The sequence below is a fragment of the Solea senegalensis genome, linkage group LG21, assembly GCF_019176455.1.
Source record: "Solea senegalensis isolate Sse05_10M linkage group LG21, IFAPA_SoseM_1, whole genome shotgun sequence".
Classification (NCBI taxonomy): Eukaryota; Metazoa; Chordata; class Actinopteri; order Pleuronectiformes; family Soleidae; genus Solea; species Solea senegalensis.
This window is the reverse complement of record NC_058040.1, coordinates 8521765-8540413: the sequence shown is the minus strand read 5'-3', so window position 1 is coordinate 8540413 and position 18649 is coordinate 8521765. Positions and strand designations below refer to the sequence as shown.

Below are 18649 nucleotides of genomic sequence, written 5' to 3'. Positions count from 1 at the left end.
AATATGAATGATATGAAGCAAATATTACATGAGCAATTTGGAGTAGATTTAGATCTGTGTTGCTCTTTCCTAAATGCTTCTTGTCAAGCTATGAAAACTCAAATTACTATTTGTATTTCAAACTGATATTATACTTACAGCATATATCATTTATGGATAGAATGTCAGCCAATAGATCTTCATACATGTCACACCCTGGCATTTTAATGAATTTAAGCCCAATAGTTACACTCCGTTACCTCAGTTTTGGTCTCCACCATCTCCAAATAGAAACGTGTCCATAAAAAGCTGCGTGGTCTGTTCAAATGGACCACGTTCAGCAGACACTCTGCAGTATTGTCTCTCACATACACACATACAGTATATACATTATGTATCATCAAGCCTTCTGTTCCTGCAGTCACCCCACAGCAACACAGCCAGAGATAATAAGCCTGTGTGACTGGAGTAATATTAGTGAGCAAACTAAAAGTCATGCTTTGTGTACATTTATCTTTGAAAACACACGCAAGAGAAGGAGATGTGTGTCAAGACTGTGGTCTATAGTTACATTATACCTCATATGTTCATGTTTTTGTGCTGTTGAACCAGCTATTGTTCTGCAGCTGAACGTAGCACTGTGGACCAAATCAAATTTCCCAGAGAGGACGATACATTGATTGGATTTAATGTGCTGTTATTGTCAAAAGAGGTTCAATGTTAAACCAATTTGATGTGCAAGATTAAGAAATACATTCTCCTTGTATGCCATTCCTCTGGACTTTATCTAGATGAAGCGCAGATCAATGATCCTTCCTCTCTGACTGATAATGATCACAGTGGATCGATTTGTTTGGACCCGGACTTCCTTGTCCTTTCATCTGAACGTGGTGTTGGGGATAGAAAGTCCTACTGCTGCGGCAGCAACTTGCCGTTTTCTTGTTGATGTCTTGTGTTTGTCGCTGTTGCTGTTCCTCTTCTTCTTTTTGGAAGCCGATCGCAACTTGAATTGCTTCAGTGTAAATAAAGTTTTGTGGCAACAAACACAAGCAAAGGTAACAGGTCTAATATAATCGCTCCACTCGTGTTCCCCAAACCACTTGTAACCATATACGACTCATGTCAATGTCGCTTGACATATTTAGGCTAACCTCAAATATGTCACTGGCTGCTCCGGAGAATTTTGTGGTTACTTTCCGTTTTAGGCAGTGTTGCTGGGGATTTACAGGCGAAGGAATCGCGTCTGACTCTGAGTCACCGTGTCTTAAATATACAGTATGCTGATGTAAACACATCTCTTCACCTCACCTTGGCTTTGAGCGCAGATAGAGAGGCTGTGACACAACCTACAGTGTTGTCAGAAAACCTGTGTATCAAGATTATAAAAAGCTACAGTTAACCTTCAAGTCCCCGTCTAGAAATAGGACAACCTCTGTAAATACATTGGAACAGAGCCTTTATAAACAGCAGGTTTGTCATGTGGCTTTTTTAATGTGTTTATATGAGGAAAAGGTGTAATAGCCCTTTTCCATTTTTATGTAATATTTTTTTCTGCGGCCATTAATGAAGAATTTTTCCCTTGAGCCTGATGTCTTTATGGGCTAAACGTCATAGAGAGACGTCTGGACACCATGAAGGTTTTATACACAAGCGAAGAGCTGTGGTGCATTTTATGATACCCATGATACCCACAGTCCCATGACTGTACATTTTCATATTAGGTGGAGTTTTTCTTTTTTATTTTCCGTGTTCATAAATGAAACACTGGTCAACTTTGTTTAAATCGTGTGGGCTTAGTGAATACTAATTACAGAAGTAAAGCCATTGGAACAGATGTGGCGTTCCGGCTTCAGCGGCTCCGACCACCTCCTGAAGTGGTCCTCAATGTGTCTCGGCTGTATTTACACCTGTAGTGGTCAGGCAATATCCGAGTTTTCACTCATCTTCTACCAATTTATTCTCCACGTGAGTGCCAATCCTAGCTGACATAGGGTGAAAGGCGGGGTACACCCTGGACAGGTCGCCAGTCCATCACAGGGCCACATAGAGACAAACAGTAAGGAAAGGTAAGGAACATTTATGATATCTGACTCCAGATGTGAAAGAAAGGCAGAATTTTTGGTTACATTGCCATTTCAAAATGATAATTGCGGCAATGAAAATAAAGTAATTATAAAACAGTGCATTTGTATGTCACTGTTACATAGAAGGAACCATCAAATCTGGCCCTCATTAAAAAAGGGTGTGTCCAATTTGCGTAATCCCCAAATCTGCATGTTTCTGGACTGTGGGAGGAAACCGGAGAACCCAGAGAAATCCCACGCCCACAGAGGGAGAACATACAAACTCCAAGACCCTTGTTCCGACCAGGCCATGAACCCGGGTCTTCTTGCTACAATGGCTAGAGTGCTAACCACTACACCCACGTGTGGCGGGTAATAACACTTTCCATTTGCTGCAAATTCCTCATTATATCTGAGCACAGAATGTTGTTCATTTAGTTTCATCTTACGAATAATTATCACTGCATATGAGCCTGACCACGTCCGGCTGCTTGTGGTGGGTGAGTTGATGAGAAAATGCCTGTCCATTCAAGTTTATATTAGTATGAAGTCATTTAATTCAGAGCCCAGAGAGAGAGAGAGAGAGAGAGAGAGAAGAGAGTGAGAGAGTGGTTGAGCTTGATTAATGGGCCTGTATGCTGCATCTTGCTAATGGAATCTGCTCTTTTGCTACACAAATGCACAACAACATGCCAACGTCTCGTCTGTATTAGAGTAGAAATGTCCCGCATTTTCAGGAGGCTTTTATATAATTTTTGGCACGTGATCATCCGAGCAACAGTGACACATTCATGATTACTCATCCTGTCTTATGTGATCCTTCAAAAGAAGTGACGTGCGCTTTGTTTTCTCCCTCTGGTTTCTGCATTTTCTTTTCAAAATAAAACTGTCTTTTGTATATTGTAACATGAAAGATTAAGGATGCTGTATTAAATGGTGAGAAGCTGATCTTATATACTATATTGTCCTTTTATGAGCTGATATGATAAAACATATTTATTCTTCTGGTAACAATGGAACAATGAGTAACAGAGTTTTTGCTTGTGTCATGCAGCATCTCAGCATCTTTTAACTCATTGTTTGGTTTTGCTGGATCTGCAACATCTCTTTTCACGCTCACCACTTTGATAAGTGTTGTTTGCAGATACAGGAAGCAGCTGTTTTCACACATACTCACAAAAAAACCCCTCTGCAGCAAATGGTGGAGAGACGACAACCTCCGCCTGTAGACCCTTTTAGGCTGAATGGGTAAAAAAACCCAACACATTTGCGATAACAATGAATATGTCAGTAACAATGAATATGTTTAATACAAAATGATAAAAAGATGAAAAGGTGAGTGAGTGACCTGAAAACACTTTTTCTACACGCAAGAATGAACAAAGATCTGTTTTTCCTTCTCCCTGACCTTCACTTGTTTGACATGATCATAACAAACTCTCCTTAAACTTCACCTCAGCATGACTACATAATTAAGGGTGCATGTGAACTGGAGGTGGGGGTGACACACTCGTGACAGGCTCAATTAAAGGAAGATTGCAGTAGTTTTTTTTAAATCCTGGTTTCCTGGTGGGCCCCAGATATTTGAGGAACAAGGGGCTGTCCCTGTGCTGTCAGCGTGCTGGACACAGTTTAATCCTGCACTGCTGGCAGAATACTGATGAGAAGTGTGTGTGCGTGCGTGAGTTCAATCACCGAGCCTTGAACCTGGAAGACCTACAGGCCTATTATATATTTATTGCAAGTAGCTGAGTCATATCTTAAAAGCACTCTCTGGATATAATGTACATCTTCCAATGACGACACGAGGAGCAATTTAGAAATGGTTTGACAAGCTGATACACATATGCTGCTCTGCTGGCAACCAACACAAACAAATGACTGGTCTCCACTGGAGTTTCAGTGTCAGTGTTGTGTTTACATCACCAGGTAATCTGTGTCCTCCAGCTATACATCAGTCTGTAGTCATGGCAGCTTTCAAATCACATCACCTGCAATGGGATTTTCCATCACAGCTGTAACTGGCAGCTATCAAAGGGCTTGTGCACTTGGATAAATAATCACTGAAGGGTGATTTACCCTTTTACATTCACGCCTGTTTTATTTCATCTTTAGTTCATGTTACTTTCTGAATTACTTACTTTAGTGACATGAAATTATCTAAGAATATGACATTCCAGTTGCAGTTGATGAGCAGTTAAATTTGAGGACCATACTGTGTGTGAGAAATGTAGGCGAAAGGCAACTGCTGCCATCTAGTGGCCACTTTTCAACATTACATCTTCTTAAATGCGACAGAAACACCATACTGCCTTACACCACACATCCTGCAAACATAAAGATATATAGTTGTATTAACTGGAACACTGTTTGAGTGTATTATTTGAACTGGTGAGTCAAGGTGCATGTCTTACAGAGTGGGTATTGTATGGTGCCAGTAAATCTCAGTTTCCCTTTATTTTACTTTAAATGTGAAATTACGACACGTTAATCCTTGTGGTCAATTTAACCCCAGCAAATTAAACCTCAAGAAAATTATTATAATTAAAATGATTTCCAAAGTTCGTGTCAGGTATTAAGTGTCTTTGTTGACTATATAGCCATTTAAATAAAATAAACCCACATACATCCAGAGTAGCTATTACACAATAGAGAAACATCATTTTACAAAGCACAGACTTCTTATTTATAACATTTAATTTGCAACATTCTTCATTTCCCACTTCAAGTCAAATGAAGAATACATATAAAGTAATTTATGATGCACTGTGTTTGAGTCACATTATGTTGCAGAGTTGGATTAAATGTGACCAGTTTTTTTTAAATGAATGAATGAATGAATTCATTCTTTCATTCATTCATTTCTTTTATTGAATTGTTTTCAATTTTTCAATTCCAATTTCCTCTGTTGTGGGAATGAGACATGTATCTCAGATCCACTGTCTGATGATCAAATGACACATTTTTCTGTATAAAAAGCTGTATTTTTTTGGGTGAAGTGGCCCTATAAATATGAAGTTAAACAAAAGTATATACATAACTTTTTACCTAAATGATGTAATTTATTTTTTTTGAATACATGAAACATTAAATGGGGTCAAATTAAATTAAATGACAACATGAGAGTTAAAAGTGATGAGTCTCCACCAGGTGTCATCAGAAAACACTAACATTAGCTCAGTGTTGTGCAGTAACGTTATATAGCGCAGACTGCCAACAATATAATGCCATTAAAGTCTAGCAGATTAGAGATTTAGATTAATCTGTACATTGTGAAGTCACAATATGATGACATAAGATCATTTTATGACTCGATACCATATATTTCTTACACAATGTTCCTTAAAGTCATTTTATTGTCTTTATATGGACAAAGTTGTACCTGTTGTACCTGATGTGGCACGAAACAGGCTCAGGCATCAAAGTCACACGCTGTCACGTGATTGGCTCCCTGTGCTCTCGCTCCTCCAATCAGGAGGCGGCTCTGGCTCCTCCCGCCACATCACTACTACAGTATGGCGGAACACAGAGCAGGAATTCCGCGTATGCGCTGGTGACAGCGACTCAACACCGGTGATGACCATCCTCCCGGTTTACAGATCTGTTGCCCTGCGAGAGGCAGCGATACCTGAAGTGAAAGAACTCCCCAGCTGTGGGGCAACTGTGTCGCGCGCTGTCTCCACGTCCACTCACACAAACACAGCTGTGTGTTCACCTGGCACACGGTGGATGACGCCCAGTGTTAGTCCTGATGTTCTGGGTTGAAAGCTGTGCCTTTCATCGTCGTTAAGATCCACTCTGGGATGAACTAGGTCCGTTTACTGTCGCTGAAGAGCCTTAGAATACGATGATGGATTTGTTCGGGCTCCTGTATTTGGACCAACTGTCCCACGGACTGGCCAACTTGTCCATGTTTCCGTACTTTGACATGGCGCACTACGTCGTGTCAGTCATGTCTCTGAGAGAGCAGCCAGGTAAGCTCACACTTTTTAGGCCAACAACAGCTCACGTGTAAGTTGCAGACATGCACCTGAACGCCACACAGCCACAGTGTTGCGTTCAGAGACGACGTGATGAGTCAAACTCTGTTGTAGTCATGTCAAGTTATACTCTACAATAATTACGATATTTACATGATATTATCTACAGAACATACACAAACATTAATGCTACTTATTAATAATATTAGAGATGAATAATATTGGAATTTTTGCCAATATGCTGATATATCGGGAGTGCTTGGGCCGATAACTAATAATGTTTTAGTCTTTTAGTCTCTTCTGTATTCAAATAAATGTAATATTTTGCCCACTTATGTTAGGACAGATGGAGATATATATATTTTCTTCATTGAGCAAAATAAATAAATGTAAAAAAAGAATAGTTGTAGAGGGCTACCTATTTAGTGTTTGCCAATATCAATAATACATTTTCGTCCTACTTTTGGTTAGTCCATGTAGCTTTCACATTGACCCATTAGCCATTAGCCTAATGGGTCACATTGACCCATTACAACATGAGTAACCTTTAGTTTTATTATTTTGTATTATTTGGTGTTGCTGAGTTTATTAGTTTAGATCATATAAGGTACTGGATTTAGAGCTACCAGAGTTAGCCTGTTTGTTTAAATGAATCAATCAGTTGATTGATCGTCATACTGTATCAGTCAATAATCCATTTGACAACTTAATCTTTTACTTATCTTTCAAGCAAATACAGTAGTAACAAAAAAAGTTAATTAAAAGTAATTGGTCACATTTTCTCACATAGGTTAATTTTCTGCCCCATTTTCTGCCCTTTTTTAAGTATTAAGTATATACAGTATGTATGAATACTGAATATATGGCAATTAAATCAGTGGGATTGATTCGACTTCACCATTTGTTCTTATGTAATGTGATGCTTAACAGTGTGAAACTTGCAGTGACATCATGTGACTGCATACATTTATTGTATTTTTAAGTTGGAAAACATTCTCAGTGACTATGGATGTATTTTTAGTAATGCTAATATTAATTTTGGTCTTATAATTCATTTCTCTTTTATCTCTTAATTCTCTGAGGCCTTTGGATTCGTATGAAAGGACGTGTAAAAAAAACAAATTTGTTGGTATAAATGGTATTTCTTCATCTCTCAATTGACAATTGTCTGTCTGTGTTACTTTCTATCTTTGTCTGGGTCGCTAAGATTTCATGGCAACGATTCGGCGCCATGGCAACCATTTGTGTCGCTTTGATGTGTCAGTGCGCCACGCACGCGATGCTGAGCCCAAAATGCTCGGCTGGCGATTAGAATAAAAACAACATGGTTAGCATGAATTTACACATGCGCTGATCTCAAATTTTGTTTTATTCCTATATTTCCACAAACAAACAACACTGGTGTTCACAGTATTAAGCATGTAGGAGTGACCTGGACCATGACCTGATCTACAGTATTTATTAAATCAACACACTGTATCTCTCACAGCTCACTGTGTCTGCTCAGACCAAAGACGGGAATGGAATCAATGCTAAGTTGTGGCTCCAGGGACAGGTGGACTTTAAACACACACGCACGCACGCACACACATATAGTCTGTCCATTGTAGTCCCGCTGTACAGTCTATTTTCGAACTTGCCTCGTGAAGCATCCGAGCCACTCTGACCTTTTAACCCTTTGTCCTCTACTTCATCTGTAGCTGAAAGATACACGGGGAGTAGAGATATGGACGGCCCGTGTCAGAGGTTTCGCAAACACAACATCAAATGTGCATATTTCCCCCCTGTGTGTTTGTGCATATGGTGACAGAGACAGAGAGATATTCACCACCAGGGAGTGAATCATGTGCACAGTATCGGGTTCATATGGTCACGCGTTTGTCTCTGCACGCTTTGTGCTCATTGTAGTTCCCCATACTTTGTTTACTGAGTGTAGATTAACACAAAAAAGTTTATCAAGATAAAAGCAAAAGAAGTGTTTAAACATGGAGATCATTTGAAAAGGAATAATGCTTTCATTGCAGCACATTAACAACATAGTAATCATTTCAAGTTAACATGGAGGTAGTATTATGGATATACCACCTAATATTTAATGTAATTTCCATCTTTACCACAGTATTACTTCCCTATTATAAAACTATTATCATATTGTTATGGTACTGTAATGTACTATGTCACTAAAAATAAGTTCAATGCAGCTGGAATAAAGGTGTAGACATCATGCTGTCAGCTCCACTTATTCCCCAAAAAGGAAAGGAATGTAGTGACACATTCAGCCCTCCATTATTTTGTCTTTCCGGTGTTAATGTCTCCTTCCTGCGCTGCAGTGCGTCTAATCTGGGTCCTCAGTGCTGGAGCTACACGTGTCACTACAAATCTGAAGAATACATTGTTATTGCAAAGGTGTCACCATAATTTTACTGTGTAGTTATTTCAAATGCAGGAAGCAGGGCGAGAAGCGGTGGTTATTTGTCAGTGGTCCTCTCTTGAAAGCCAAAAATAACCGAAGATAAGACACTTTTATTCCTCACCCAGCTCTGCTCGTCGTGGCTCTGCAGAGAGAAGAAGCGAGGGCCGAGGAGGAATCGTGAAGTTGTAATGAAACTGAAAAAGGAAAATGAGTAAAGATCAGCTTGCGAGGCTGAGATAATTTAGTCAGAGCAATGATGCTGGTTAAAGGGAGGAAATTATAGGCATGCAGTACAAGAGAATGTGAGTGTTGTTGAGTTTCAGGCAGATGTTTAATAATGCGTTTTGTGCGATACTTAAATGACTGTTTTTGACCAGGCTTAGCTTGGTAATCCCCTTCATTTGTGTGCAGTAAGTAAATAAAGTCACACACAGTAAACACTAAAATAACATTATTTGGCTTTTTCGTCTATGATACAGAAGATAATATTTATATTTGCTTTAGCAATAGAGGGAAAGAAACAAACACAAAAAAGGAAGAGAAAGTACTATCAACACAGACTGGCATATTACACCTGTGCTGTCAGATTTGACTTATAAATGTATTTCCTTGAAATGGAAAGCCCGGATAAAGGATCTGGTTAGTCAAGTTTGTTGTTAGTTTATCATTCAGTGCAGTCCGAGTGTAATTAATGTGTTCTGTCTTAGGTCAATTGTGCATCCCTAATGCAGATGTGTTCAAATAAGCTTTAAGAAGTGAGTGCGTTGCTTTCGTAAGTAAATCTCGTAACACTTATCGCGCACTATTCTCCACCTCAAACAGAATTTGCCCTGCTTTCATAGCTGCTGTTGTGCAGGACGGGGCTCAGACACTGACTGCTGCAGTGCTTTTGCACCAAAGTTGATGACAAAGCAACACTGTTTACAGTGCAAGCAAAGCACTGCACATGTGAACTGTGAATAAAAGGTAAAACCCAAAGCGCTAATGCTTTGGATTTATGTGGGCTTTCACAGGGGGAATAGGGTGTGTGTTATTCAGTGAGTACACTTCTCAACTTGCTCTTCCCTATCTGATGTTTTGGCTGCTTCACACGTCCTCGCCATTTTTTGTTTCGTCAGCCTCCCTGTGCACACTGAAGAAAAAACTGCCTGGTTGTGTCACCGCTTTTCTCTATATTGAAATATTGAAAGAGTTAAAAAAGTGAAAAAGCCTCATTATTGCTGCAGTTCATGTTTGTGAATGTTACACAATATACAACCAATGCTGGGAGCAAAGGTGAAATTCTGACTTTTATCTAAAATGGGTCATGAATTAATGAACCGTGAATCAAATGAATCACTTTAGCTCCAACAGCCTTAGGTCATAAATCACTAGACAACAGTACCTGTAGTTTGATTAGATCACAAGCTCCACCTTGACTTAGTTTAAAGGTAAAGTGCTGCTTAAGAATCCATTGGGTCACATGAAACCCTGTATTTCAGCAGCCGTATTTAGAAACCTCAAAACAACCATTCATAGCTGTAAACAGTCTTTTTTGGTAAATGTTGCAGTGACTTGGTTTCCGATTCTTTGAAAACTCAGTGGGAAGTTACGTGTAAATCATACGGACTGAACCCGTGAGTCTGCAGAGGACACATACCCAAAGCTATAAATCTCCCTACAAGAGTCTATAATCTGCCTGTAATCCCCAGATTACCAGTAGGGTCCTATGTCCAGCTACATAGTTAACTGTGTCATCTTAAGCGAAACAAATATGTGTAGCAGCATTTATCTGGGTCAAGTATAAAGACTTAAACCTGTGTGACAGCTTGCACTAAATAATTCTTTCATAGTGAAGGTGGGGGGGGGGAAACTGCTCTTGTCACACAGTTATTGTGTAAATGTTGGGTTCTTTTCAGCAGGGTGTGGACACAGAGGGCGTATCAAGCAGCTGATACGTATCTGCAGCGCTGTAACTGTAAAAGTTGGTGCGTCTGCTCTGCACTTTGAGCTGCAGACCCACAGGCAAATAATGGAGCTGTGCTCGACAATCCTTCCTCTCATCTCTGTCCCCGTGTCGGTTGACTCTGAGCAGGTTAATGTTTATACAGTGCCAGGGAGTGGGGGGGAGTTGTATTTCATATCTACCCACTGTGTCAACTCCACTGTCTGCTGCTGCTGCTGCTGCTGTCGCCGCCCTCTTACTTTGATTGCATTCTGCAGAAATACTGCACTTTTTTTTTTGTACATCATTGTAGTAGCGGGATTTGTTGTAATATAACTAAGAATCACATTGTATTACTCATTCTGTCTGTAAAACTGTAAAACGGTTTGCAACGAGCCACTTCCACACGCTTAAAGACAATTGTGGTTATGTGTAGTACATGTGATGCTGAGGCTGTGAAGCCCAGGCTTGAGTAGTTAAATAGAGTAGTTAAATATAAACAGTAAGTGTAATAAGGAGTGAACACTGAGTGAAGTGTAGTATGGCTGCTGCAACAATATTATAACATTAGATCAGAACATCTTTAACAATCTTAAAAAATAAAAAAAAGTAAACGCATTTTTTTTGATTTCAGCTTAGTCAATGTGAATATTGTCTTTATATTATATATTTGGTCGAAAAATTGTCAACATTTTTCGCCATTTTCTGACATTTTGTGGACGAAACAAGAAAATAATCAACAGATTAACAGATAGTGAAGGGAATTATAAGTGACAGTCTTATATTATTTGTGAGAAATAAAGAATCAGTAAATATTTTGACAGGTTTATGTCTGCATGTTTTTGTGCAGGAGCTCTCGAGGTGTCCAGAGTCAGTCCAGTGGCCTGCTGGTTCAGCTCCATGCTCTTCTGTTTTGGTGGAGCTGTATTGTCGGGGATCATGATGGCAGAGCCGCCTGTAGCGCCTTTGTCCAACAGCACCGGCATTCTGCTGGCTTCAATCATCTGGTAAATACCCAAGAAATGAAAAAAGTATAGTCTAGAAAGCAAAGGATGTAGAGTATGATTGGATCAGTAGATTAGAGACCCTCACAGACACATGACACTGTGGTTTTCATGGTGCCTCCTACAGCTTAATCCCAAATAATGAAGCTCTCTCATTGAGGAAATGTAGAACAAATTTTCTGTGAAGGGAGCATGACATGCAGGAGACATGAATGAATGAATGAATGAATGAATGAATAGATAAACAAGAGGGGTTATTGTAGAGCCCTCATCTATAAATAGGAAGCCTTTGATGCCCTCAGCTGGCGGCAGATACAGTTGCACTCTGTAAAAAACAAAACACTTCCCTCTGCTGGAGAATTGAGGTACCTCACCTCACAGAGACCATGCATGTGATAAACTAGTTTATGTAAAAAAATAAAATAAAGGGAACATTTAATCAAAACACTCTTTGTTTTTATGTGTGACTTTTGAATCCAACCCTCAATGGTCATATTATTGAACAGTTTATGTCATGTAAAGAGTTTCAGCTGAAATAGTTTGTTCATGAAGTATATATATATATATGTGTGTGTACATATACATATATATAGATATAGATATATATATGTATGTGTGTGTGTACATATATATATAGATATAGATATATATACACATATATATACATACACATATATGTGTGTATATATATATATATATATATATATATATACATATACAGTATATGTGCATGTATATATATGTGTATATATATCTATCTCTATATATGTAAATGTATATATATACATATATAAAAAACATACACAGGAGCAGGTGTAAGATGCTGGCTGGGAAAGCTTACGTGGAAAACTATATCCAAGATGGAAAGATGCCTATAAAGGTGGTTGGGAATTACAAAGCTTCCAGATCCAGACGGATAAACCTGCTGGTGGCTAATCAACCACACATAGAAGTGGACAGTGGTGATAGATGTGACGGCAACATGAGGAAGAAGGAACACGAAAAGCTCAAGAAATACCAAGTGTTGAAAGCGCAGCTAGAGTGGGGAGTGAGGCACCCAGTGGTGATGGGAGTACTACGGGCTGTAACCCTCAAATGGAGAGAAGAACAACATCTGAGACCTCTGTCGAGAAGAGCACAGTCCTAGGAATAGCAAAGGTTCTGCACAGAACCACATTAGACCTTAGACCAGTACCTCTCAAACAGTGGGGCGGGTCCACCTGGGGAGGCAGGGCGGGACAACTCATACAGTGGTTTATACGGATTAATAAATAATTATCATCAGGTTCTCTATAGTATTCTAATTCGTGAAAACATTTCTGTCCTCTAGGGGGTGCATGACAGAAATAATTGAGAACCACCATGAGATTTGCTGTTTAGCAATGCTTTAATGACCATAGAGTATAATTATTTCTCAATCATTTTATTGGAACACGTCCAGAAGATATGGCAAATCTGTATGCAGTTTAAACAAAAACATAACGTTTTTTCTTCCAGAATTAGTGGTGTGATTTCAAAATGTGCCTGTTAAATGACAGACAATCAAAGGTGTTGTAGGATTGAGATAAATGTCACAGATATATAGAAGTTAGTAGTTAGTTAGATTGTAAAGTCATTGAGTATTGGTATTACTATCATGCAACATAACTTGGTAAATAATACCTTTCTAAGGAATTAGAATCCATACTGATCCTCCATCATATCCTTTAAACTGTTGCTTGTTTGACAGTATCCTGATGAAATGATCCAGAATGATCCTGAAACATTTTCACAGGGACAAAAAAAACAAAAACACCCCCTGTTTAAAAAATAGTGTAAGGAATAGAGTTAATAGAGCGACGTGTGTCTGTGTCTCCACAGGTACCTGGTGTTTTACTGTCCCATGGACCTGGCGTACTGCTGTGTGGCCCTGCCGCCTCTCAGGCTGGTGCTGTCAGGCATGAAGGAAGTGACCAGGACGTGGAAGGTTCTCACTGGTGTCACGATGGCTCAGAGCAAATATAAGGACAGCCTGCTTGTCATGATTGCCATCGGCTGGGCGAGAGGTCAGAAGCGGCCGGTGTGCCTGTGTCACATTTCAGCTTTTAAGGAGTAAAGTATTAGAATTATGTTGACCGCGTGTCTCTTTCCCCCTCACGCCAGGTGCTGGAGGTGGTCTGATCAGTAATTTTGAGCAGCTTGTTCGAGGTGTTTGGAAACCGGAGACTAATGAGCTCCTCAAAATGTCGTAGTAAGTTTTCTTAAGGATTCTTCTGATATTTTATCAGCGCTTTACATTCTTGTGTTATAAGAGTGTATTTGTAGCGCATGCATGCAAGTAGGTTGGTGTAAAATCACTTTTAATATAAATGTTGTTTGGGGCTTTTTTTGGCCTTAGAATAAACCCTTTAGATTTTTAGACAGAGTTTTGTAGTTTTACATGAGTGTTGGTAAACACTTCTGAAACAGAAGCTTATAATGCGAGTGCAAACAAAGAAAAATGACATTCTAAAAATGCCCAAACCACCACACTTACCGGACGTGCTTGGGAAAGGGAGGAGTGAGCCAAGGTGTCCTCCCTTTGGTACAATCTGCAGTCTCACCACTAGATGTCATTATTTTTTATACTCTAGACCTTTCAAAGAAAAGCCACAGTTTGGGAATGCAACTTAATCTTTATTTTTTACTAGTGTTGTTTTGAATAATATCTAATGTGCTTGATTTGTTTGTGCTGGACTACATATTAATGTGACTGAGAAAAGTATACACTCAGAAATAGAGACTAAATCAATAAATCGAGATGAAAGAAAAGTGTTTTATCGTAAATAATAGAAACAAAACAAAGCTAAATAAATATACCCAAGATTAAAAGGCACAGGAACATAAAGTAAACACAACTTCATCCTCTCACTTACTCGTAGTGAGACATGTGTCTCCATGTCTCACTACCTGCTCTCACTCCTTATATATATATATATATGTATATATATATATATATATGTATATATGTATATATGTATATATATATATATATGTATATATATATATATGTGTATATATATATATATATATTTATATCGATTACGGCACAGAAACTTCTCAGTGTGTGGCGTGAAAGAAGCGTCACATCACATTAAAACAGGAGCCTGACCTTAAATATAAATATAGTTAGTAATATCTTAAAATCTCTCACTGCGTGTTTGTCAAGCCCAACCAAGATCTCCCTGATAGGGGCGGTGCTGTTCGCTCTGCAGCAGACCCACTACCTGCCCGTGCAGAAGCACCACCTGATGCTCATCTACACCATCTTCATCGTCGTCAACAAGGTCAGTGTGGTTGTGTCTGTCTGTGCAGCTCATACATGATGCCACTCGCTCTTTGCTTCTCAGTGCATGCAACAATGCTTTCACTCATGATTTGGTGCTGTGGCTTCCTCCATGTCTTCCAAATGACCTTCCCTCCTTTTTTTTTTTAACTTTTAGCTGTGGTGACTCACATTAGTTGAGTATTACCCATAGGGCTACAGCGTTTGCATCATTTTCATCAGCTTGCATCATCCTCCTCTTCTCATCTCTGGGAAACTTGTGCTCTTGACTGAGACACAGATAAATCTACCATGTTTCCTTTCAACTCTCATTCTGTTTGCTCCCTTTACCTCTGATCTGTCAAATTAACGCAGCACCATTTCATCAGATTCGGAATGTGTGTCCAACCTGATATTTGTTATTATTTTGTGTTCCCCGTGATGCTGATATTATAGACTCAATCCCTAATTCAAAGTGAATAATTATATATTATTTAGTAACTGCTTTTGGTAACACTTTGTATTAAGGAGCACATATTCACCATTAACTAGGTGCTTACTAACATGCTTAGTAGCCCTTTATTAGTCATGATTAAGCTCGTATTAACACCTTATCCTACATAATCTACCTCTATTACGACATGAATTAAGATTTTTCCTGATTAAGGTGTTAGTACGTGCTTAATAATGACTAACAAAGGGCTGGTATGCTACTTATTTACATGTTAGTAAGTGCCTAGTTAATAATGAATATGTGTTCCTTAATCTAAAGTGTTACCCTGCATTTATAATATGTCTAAGCTGGACAGCACACATGATACAGTAATGTGAAATGGAGAAATACATACATCATTAGTGCAGACTTGACGTCATTATGTGGAAAAAAATATAAATTACGGTCACTTTTAGGGTTGTTTCTGTCGACTAAGATAAAAACTGCATTTGCCATTTTTTTCCGAAACTGCAATACGGCCTGTTGCAACATTTGTTAAAGCCAAAACATCATTTTAGAATGAATTACTGCCTTGAACTGTACACGTGTTATTCCACAGACTGAGGGAGACATCTTTGTTTTCTCGCAGGTCTGCACAAGTATCACACAGTAATGATTTTAAATATGTTTTTTTGAATGAAAATGAGAGGAGTGATGTAAAAAACTACCATTCCATAATCGCAATTAGATATTTATTCAAAAATCCTTCAGCCATGGTGCCTTTAGTGTGTCTGTTTGTCATATGTGAAGTGTTAATATTATGAACACACAAAGCAGATCTGGCCAAAGAGCCAGATTTTATTTGCTGCTGGTGAGGTTTGTTTCTTTTGGTGCATTTTCCACTTAATTCTGTGTTTAGCGCACCAACTCCTGGAGGAAATATTTGGCCCTGTAGCTGCCAGTTGCTTCACTGTTATTGCGCTTTGCCTGTTGTGTATTTCTCGTGTTGACGCTTTATTGCTTTTTTTGCTAAAGCTTAAGGAAAAAACATATATTTGTTTTTTTTTTCTATTGCACTTCGTCCAGAACAGGGGAAGAAAAAAATTGGGTCAATGAAATGAAACAAGCAAACAAACACTAAAATAACTCTTTTCGTTTTCTTTTCCAGTCGAGGATGATGCTGACGCGGTCGTCCGCCTCGCCATTTGCAGCCATCGAATCGGCCATCTACAAGACCCTCTTTGCCGGCCGCTCCCCGTACGCTGCCCTCACTGACAATGCACAGAAAACATGCAGCACGTCCACCAGTGCCAAAGCCAAAGAGTCCAGTGGGAATGGAGCGGCGGGCACACACACACCAGGTTGTCCTGTCAAGACAGAAAGTGAATCACTTAAAGCCAAAGAGGAATCAGACAATGCAGAGACGCCAAACTGCAAAAAGACCAATTAGTCAGCGTCTGCCCTGTAGCTTCAGTTCACCTCTATGCAGGGACGTGGAGTCATTTCTGATTCAGATTATTCGTCTTCTGTCTATCATACAGAAACCAAGATTTTTTGTATTCCATCTTTGCTTATTGTTATTATTATTATTATTGTTATAATGATTTGACTTTCAGGAATCGGAATTCAAGCCTTCTGTTGAAGAAGTGACCCTGTACCTTATTCTGGGATAATCACCCCCATCCTTAAAGTACTGCAGTATTTATGCTGTTGGATGTGAACATCATAAAACCCGTAGGCTGATTGCACACTGGCAGTACACCGTGTAGCTTAATTTTTAATATATATATATATATATTTATAATGAGAACCAGTTTCTTATGATTTTATTTCGGGTTTTGGGAACAGAACAGTGCTGTGCACCTGCTGATCTATGAATGTCTCTATCTCTATATTTCTTTCTACATATACATATATATATATATATATATATATACATATATAATATATCCTGCTTCTATTTAAATGCTATATTTCCTACTTTGAGACGTTTTTAAAAGAGATTATATTCTACGACAATCAGATGTTATATTCTATTTATACTGAACACTTGCACTCTTGAACGTAAGAATGTTTAAAAAAAAAGAAAAAAGGAAGACAACTTCTTGGTATGTTTCTCTTGCGAATGCGTCGAATTACATTCAAAAGCATGACAATAAACAAGTTTGAATGCCTTATAAAATGTTTGCTTATGATATCAAGCCTCCAACGTCATCAGATCCTCCGTCATATTTAAATGTATATCCAAACATCATTTCTACACAGTATCCTGTGGCAAAGAGTGACTGAATATTTGCTGCTTCTGAGCTGAGAGAAAGTAGCACAGTGTCCAGGATTAACCTCCTTCATAGGCTGAAAGATTGCATCAGGGTAACATCAGCACCTGATTGATACCGCACCCTCTTTAAAAAGCTGCTGGAGAGATATCCCTCCAATCCCCTCTGTTCTCGTCTATGTAACCTCAGATGGTGAATGCCTCCACTGTGAATAGGAATTAAGAAAGAGGGAGAGATGTTCAGAGATGATCAAAAGTGGGTTTCGGGCTTGAGATGATTTACCTGCCTTTTAATATCCTCAAAGTTCTCAGGTTTCACATGCGTGCGTGTCAATTAGAGGCGTGTTTGCCGCAACATTGCCTCGAGTTGGTCTGCACTGATGTTGCTGCCTCTAACGTTGAGTTGCGTGTGACCTGGAAAACGGAAAGACACATTAACAAGCAGCTGTTTTCCTCACACGGCCTCCTGTGACAAGTCTGAACTTGGAGGTTCCCAGACAGTTTCACTTAATGAGGTCCAGACCTGTGTGACCCTCACTTCAATTATACACTGAGGTGCCCCCTCCCACCCCAAACACCCCCACCGCTTCACCTGCCCAACAACTCATCTACTCAGCCTCTTTTCATCCTCACACTTGTGTTTGTTTTCCTGTTGTCAGGTGCAGAAAACGAATCCTTAAGGTGTGCACACAGGCTGACTGGTATATTCAGATATACTGACGATAATCCATCGCACGCACACCTTCCTGTATACATGACTCTGCACCCACAGGAGTGTCATAGATATAGCAAGGATTTGGCAAACTGGGGGTCAAAATGATCCAAGTTTCCTGTTTCCAAGTCGTCTGCAAACTCTCGCACACAAGCACGAATCCAAAGATAGTGTGTGAACACGCGTTCTTATTGAATCACCACACAGTCAGACTAGGACACCACATTGACTTCCGTTCATTTGGACAACCTAACCAAGTTAATGCCGAACCCTAACCTTAACTACAATTCACATCTTAATTATAACTTTAACCCGAACTAATGAAGTTATAGGTTCGGCCCCATTAGGACCAGGTTTTGGCTCACATAAGGACTACTGGTCCTGAAGAAAGGCAGTGTTTTCATCAGAAAAAGTATTAAACGGGTATTGAAAAACAAAGAGATGAGAAGATGATAATAATAATGAGAAAATAGTACAGGCTAAGTGTAGACCAAACAAAACAATGAAAAAGAAGAAAACATCATCATAAAAATTGAAAATAAATAAATCTCAACTAACACTATGCCAGAGTACATTGTGTGCA

The 18649-nt window shown here is 39.2% G+C and overlaps 1 protein-coding gene across 1 annotated transcript; it reads left to right on the top strand.

The window, feature by feature from the left end:
- Nucleotides 1-5547: 5547 nt before the first annotated feature.
- tmem38b (transmembrane protein 38B) lies at nt 5548-17261 on the top strand. Its single transcript, XM_044012840.1, has 6 exons — nt 5548-6016; nt 11210-11366; nt 13224-13408; nt 13506-13593; nt 14551-14668; nt 16248-17261. Exons 1-6 carry the CDS (start codon nt 5890-5892, stop codon nt 16527-16529), a joined length of 957 nt encoding a protein of 318 aa, XP_043868775.1. The 5' UTR covers nt 5548-5889; the 3' UTR covers nt 16530-17261.
- Nucleotides 17262-18649: the final 1388 nt, after the last annotated feature.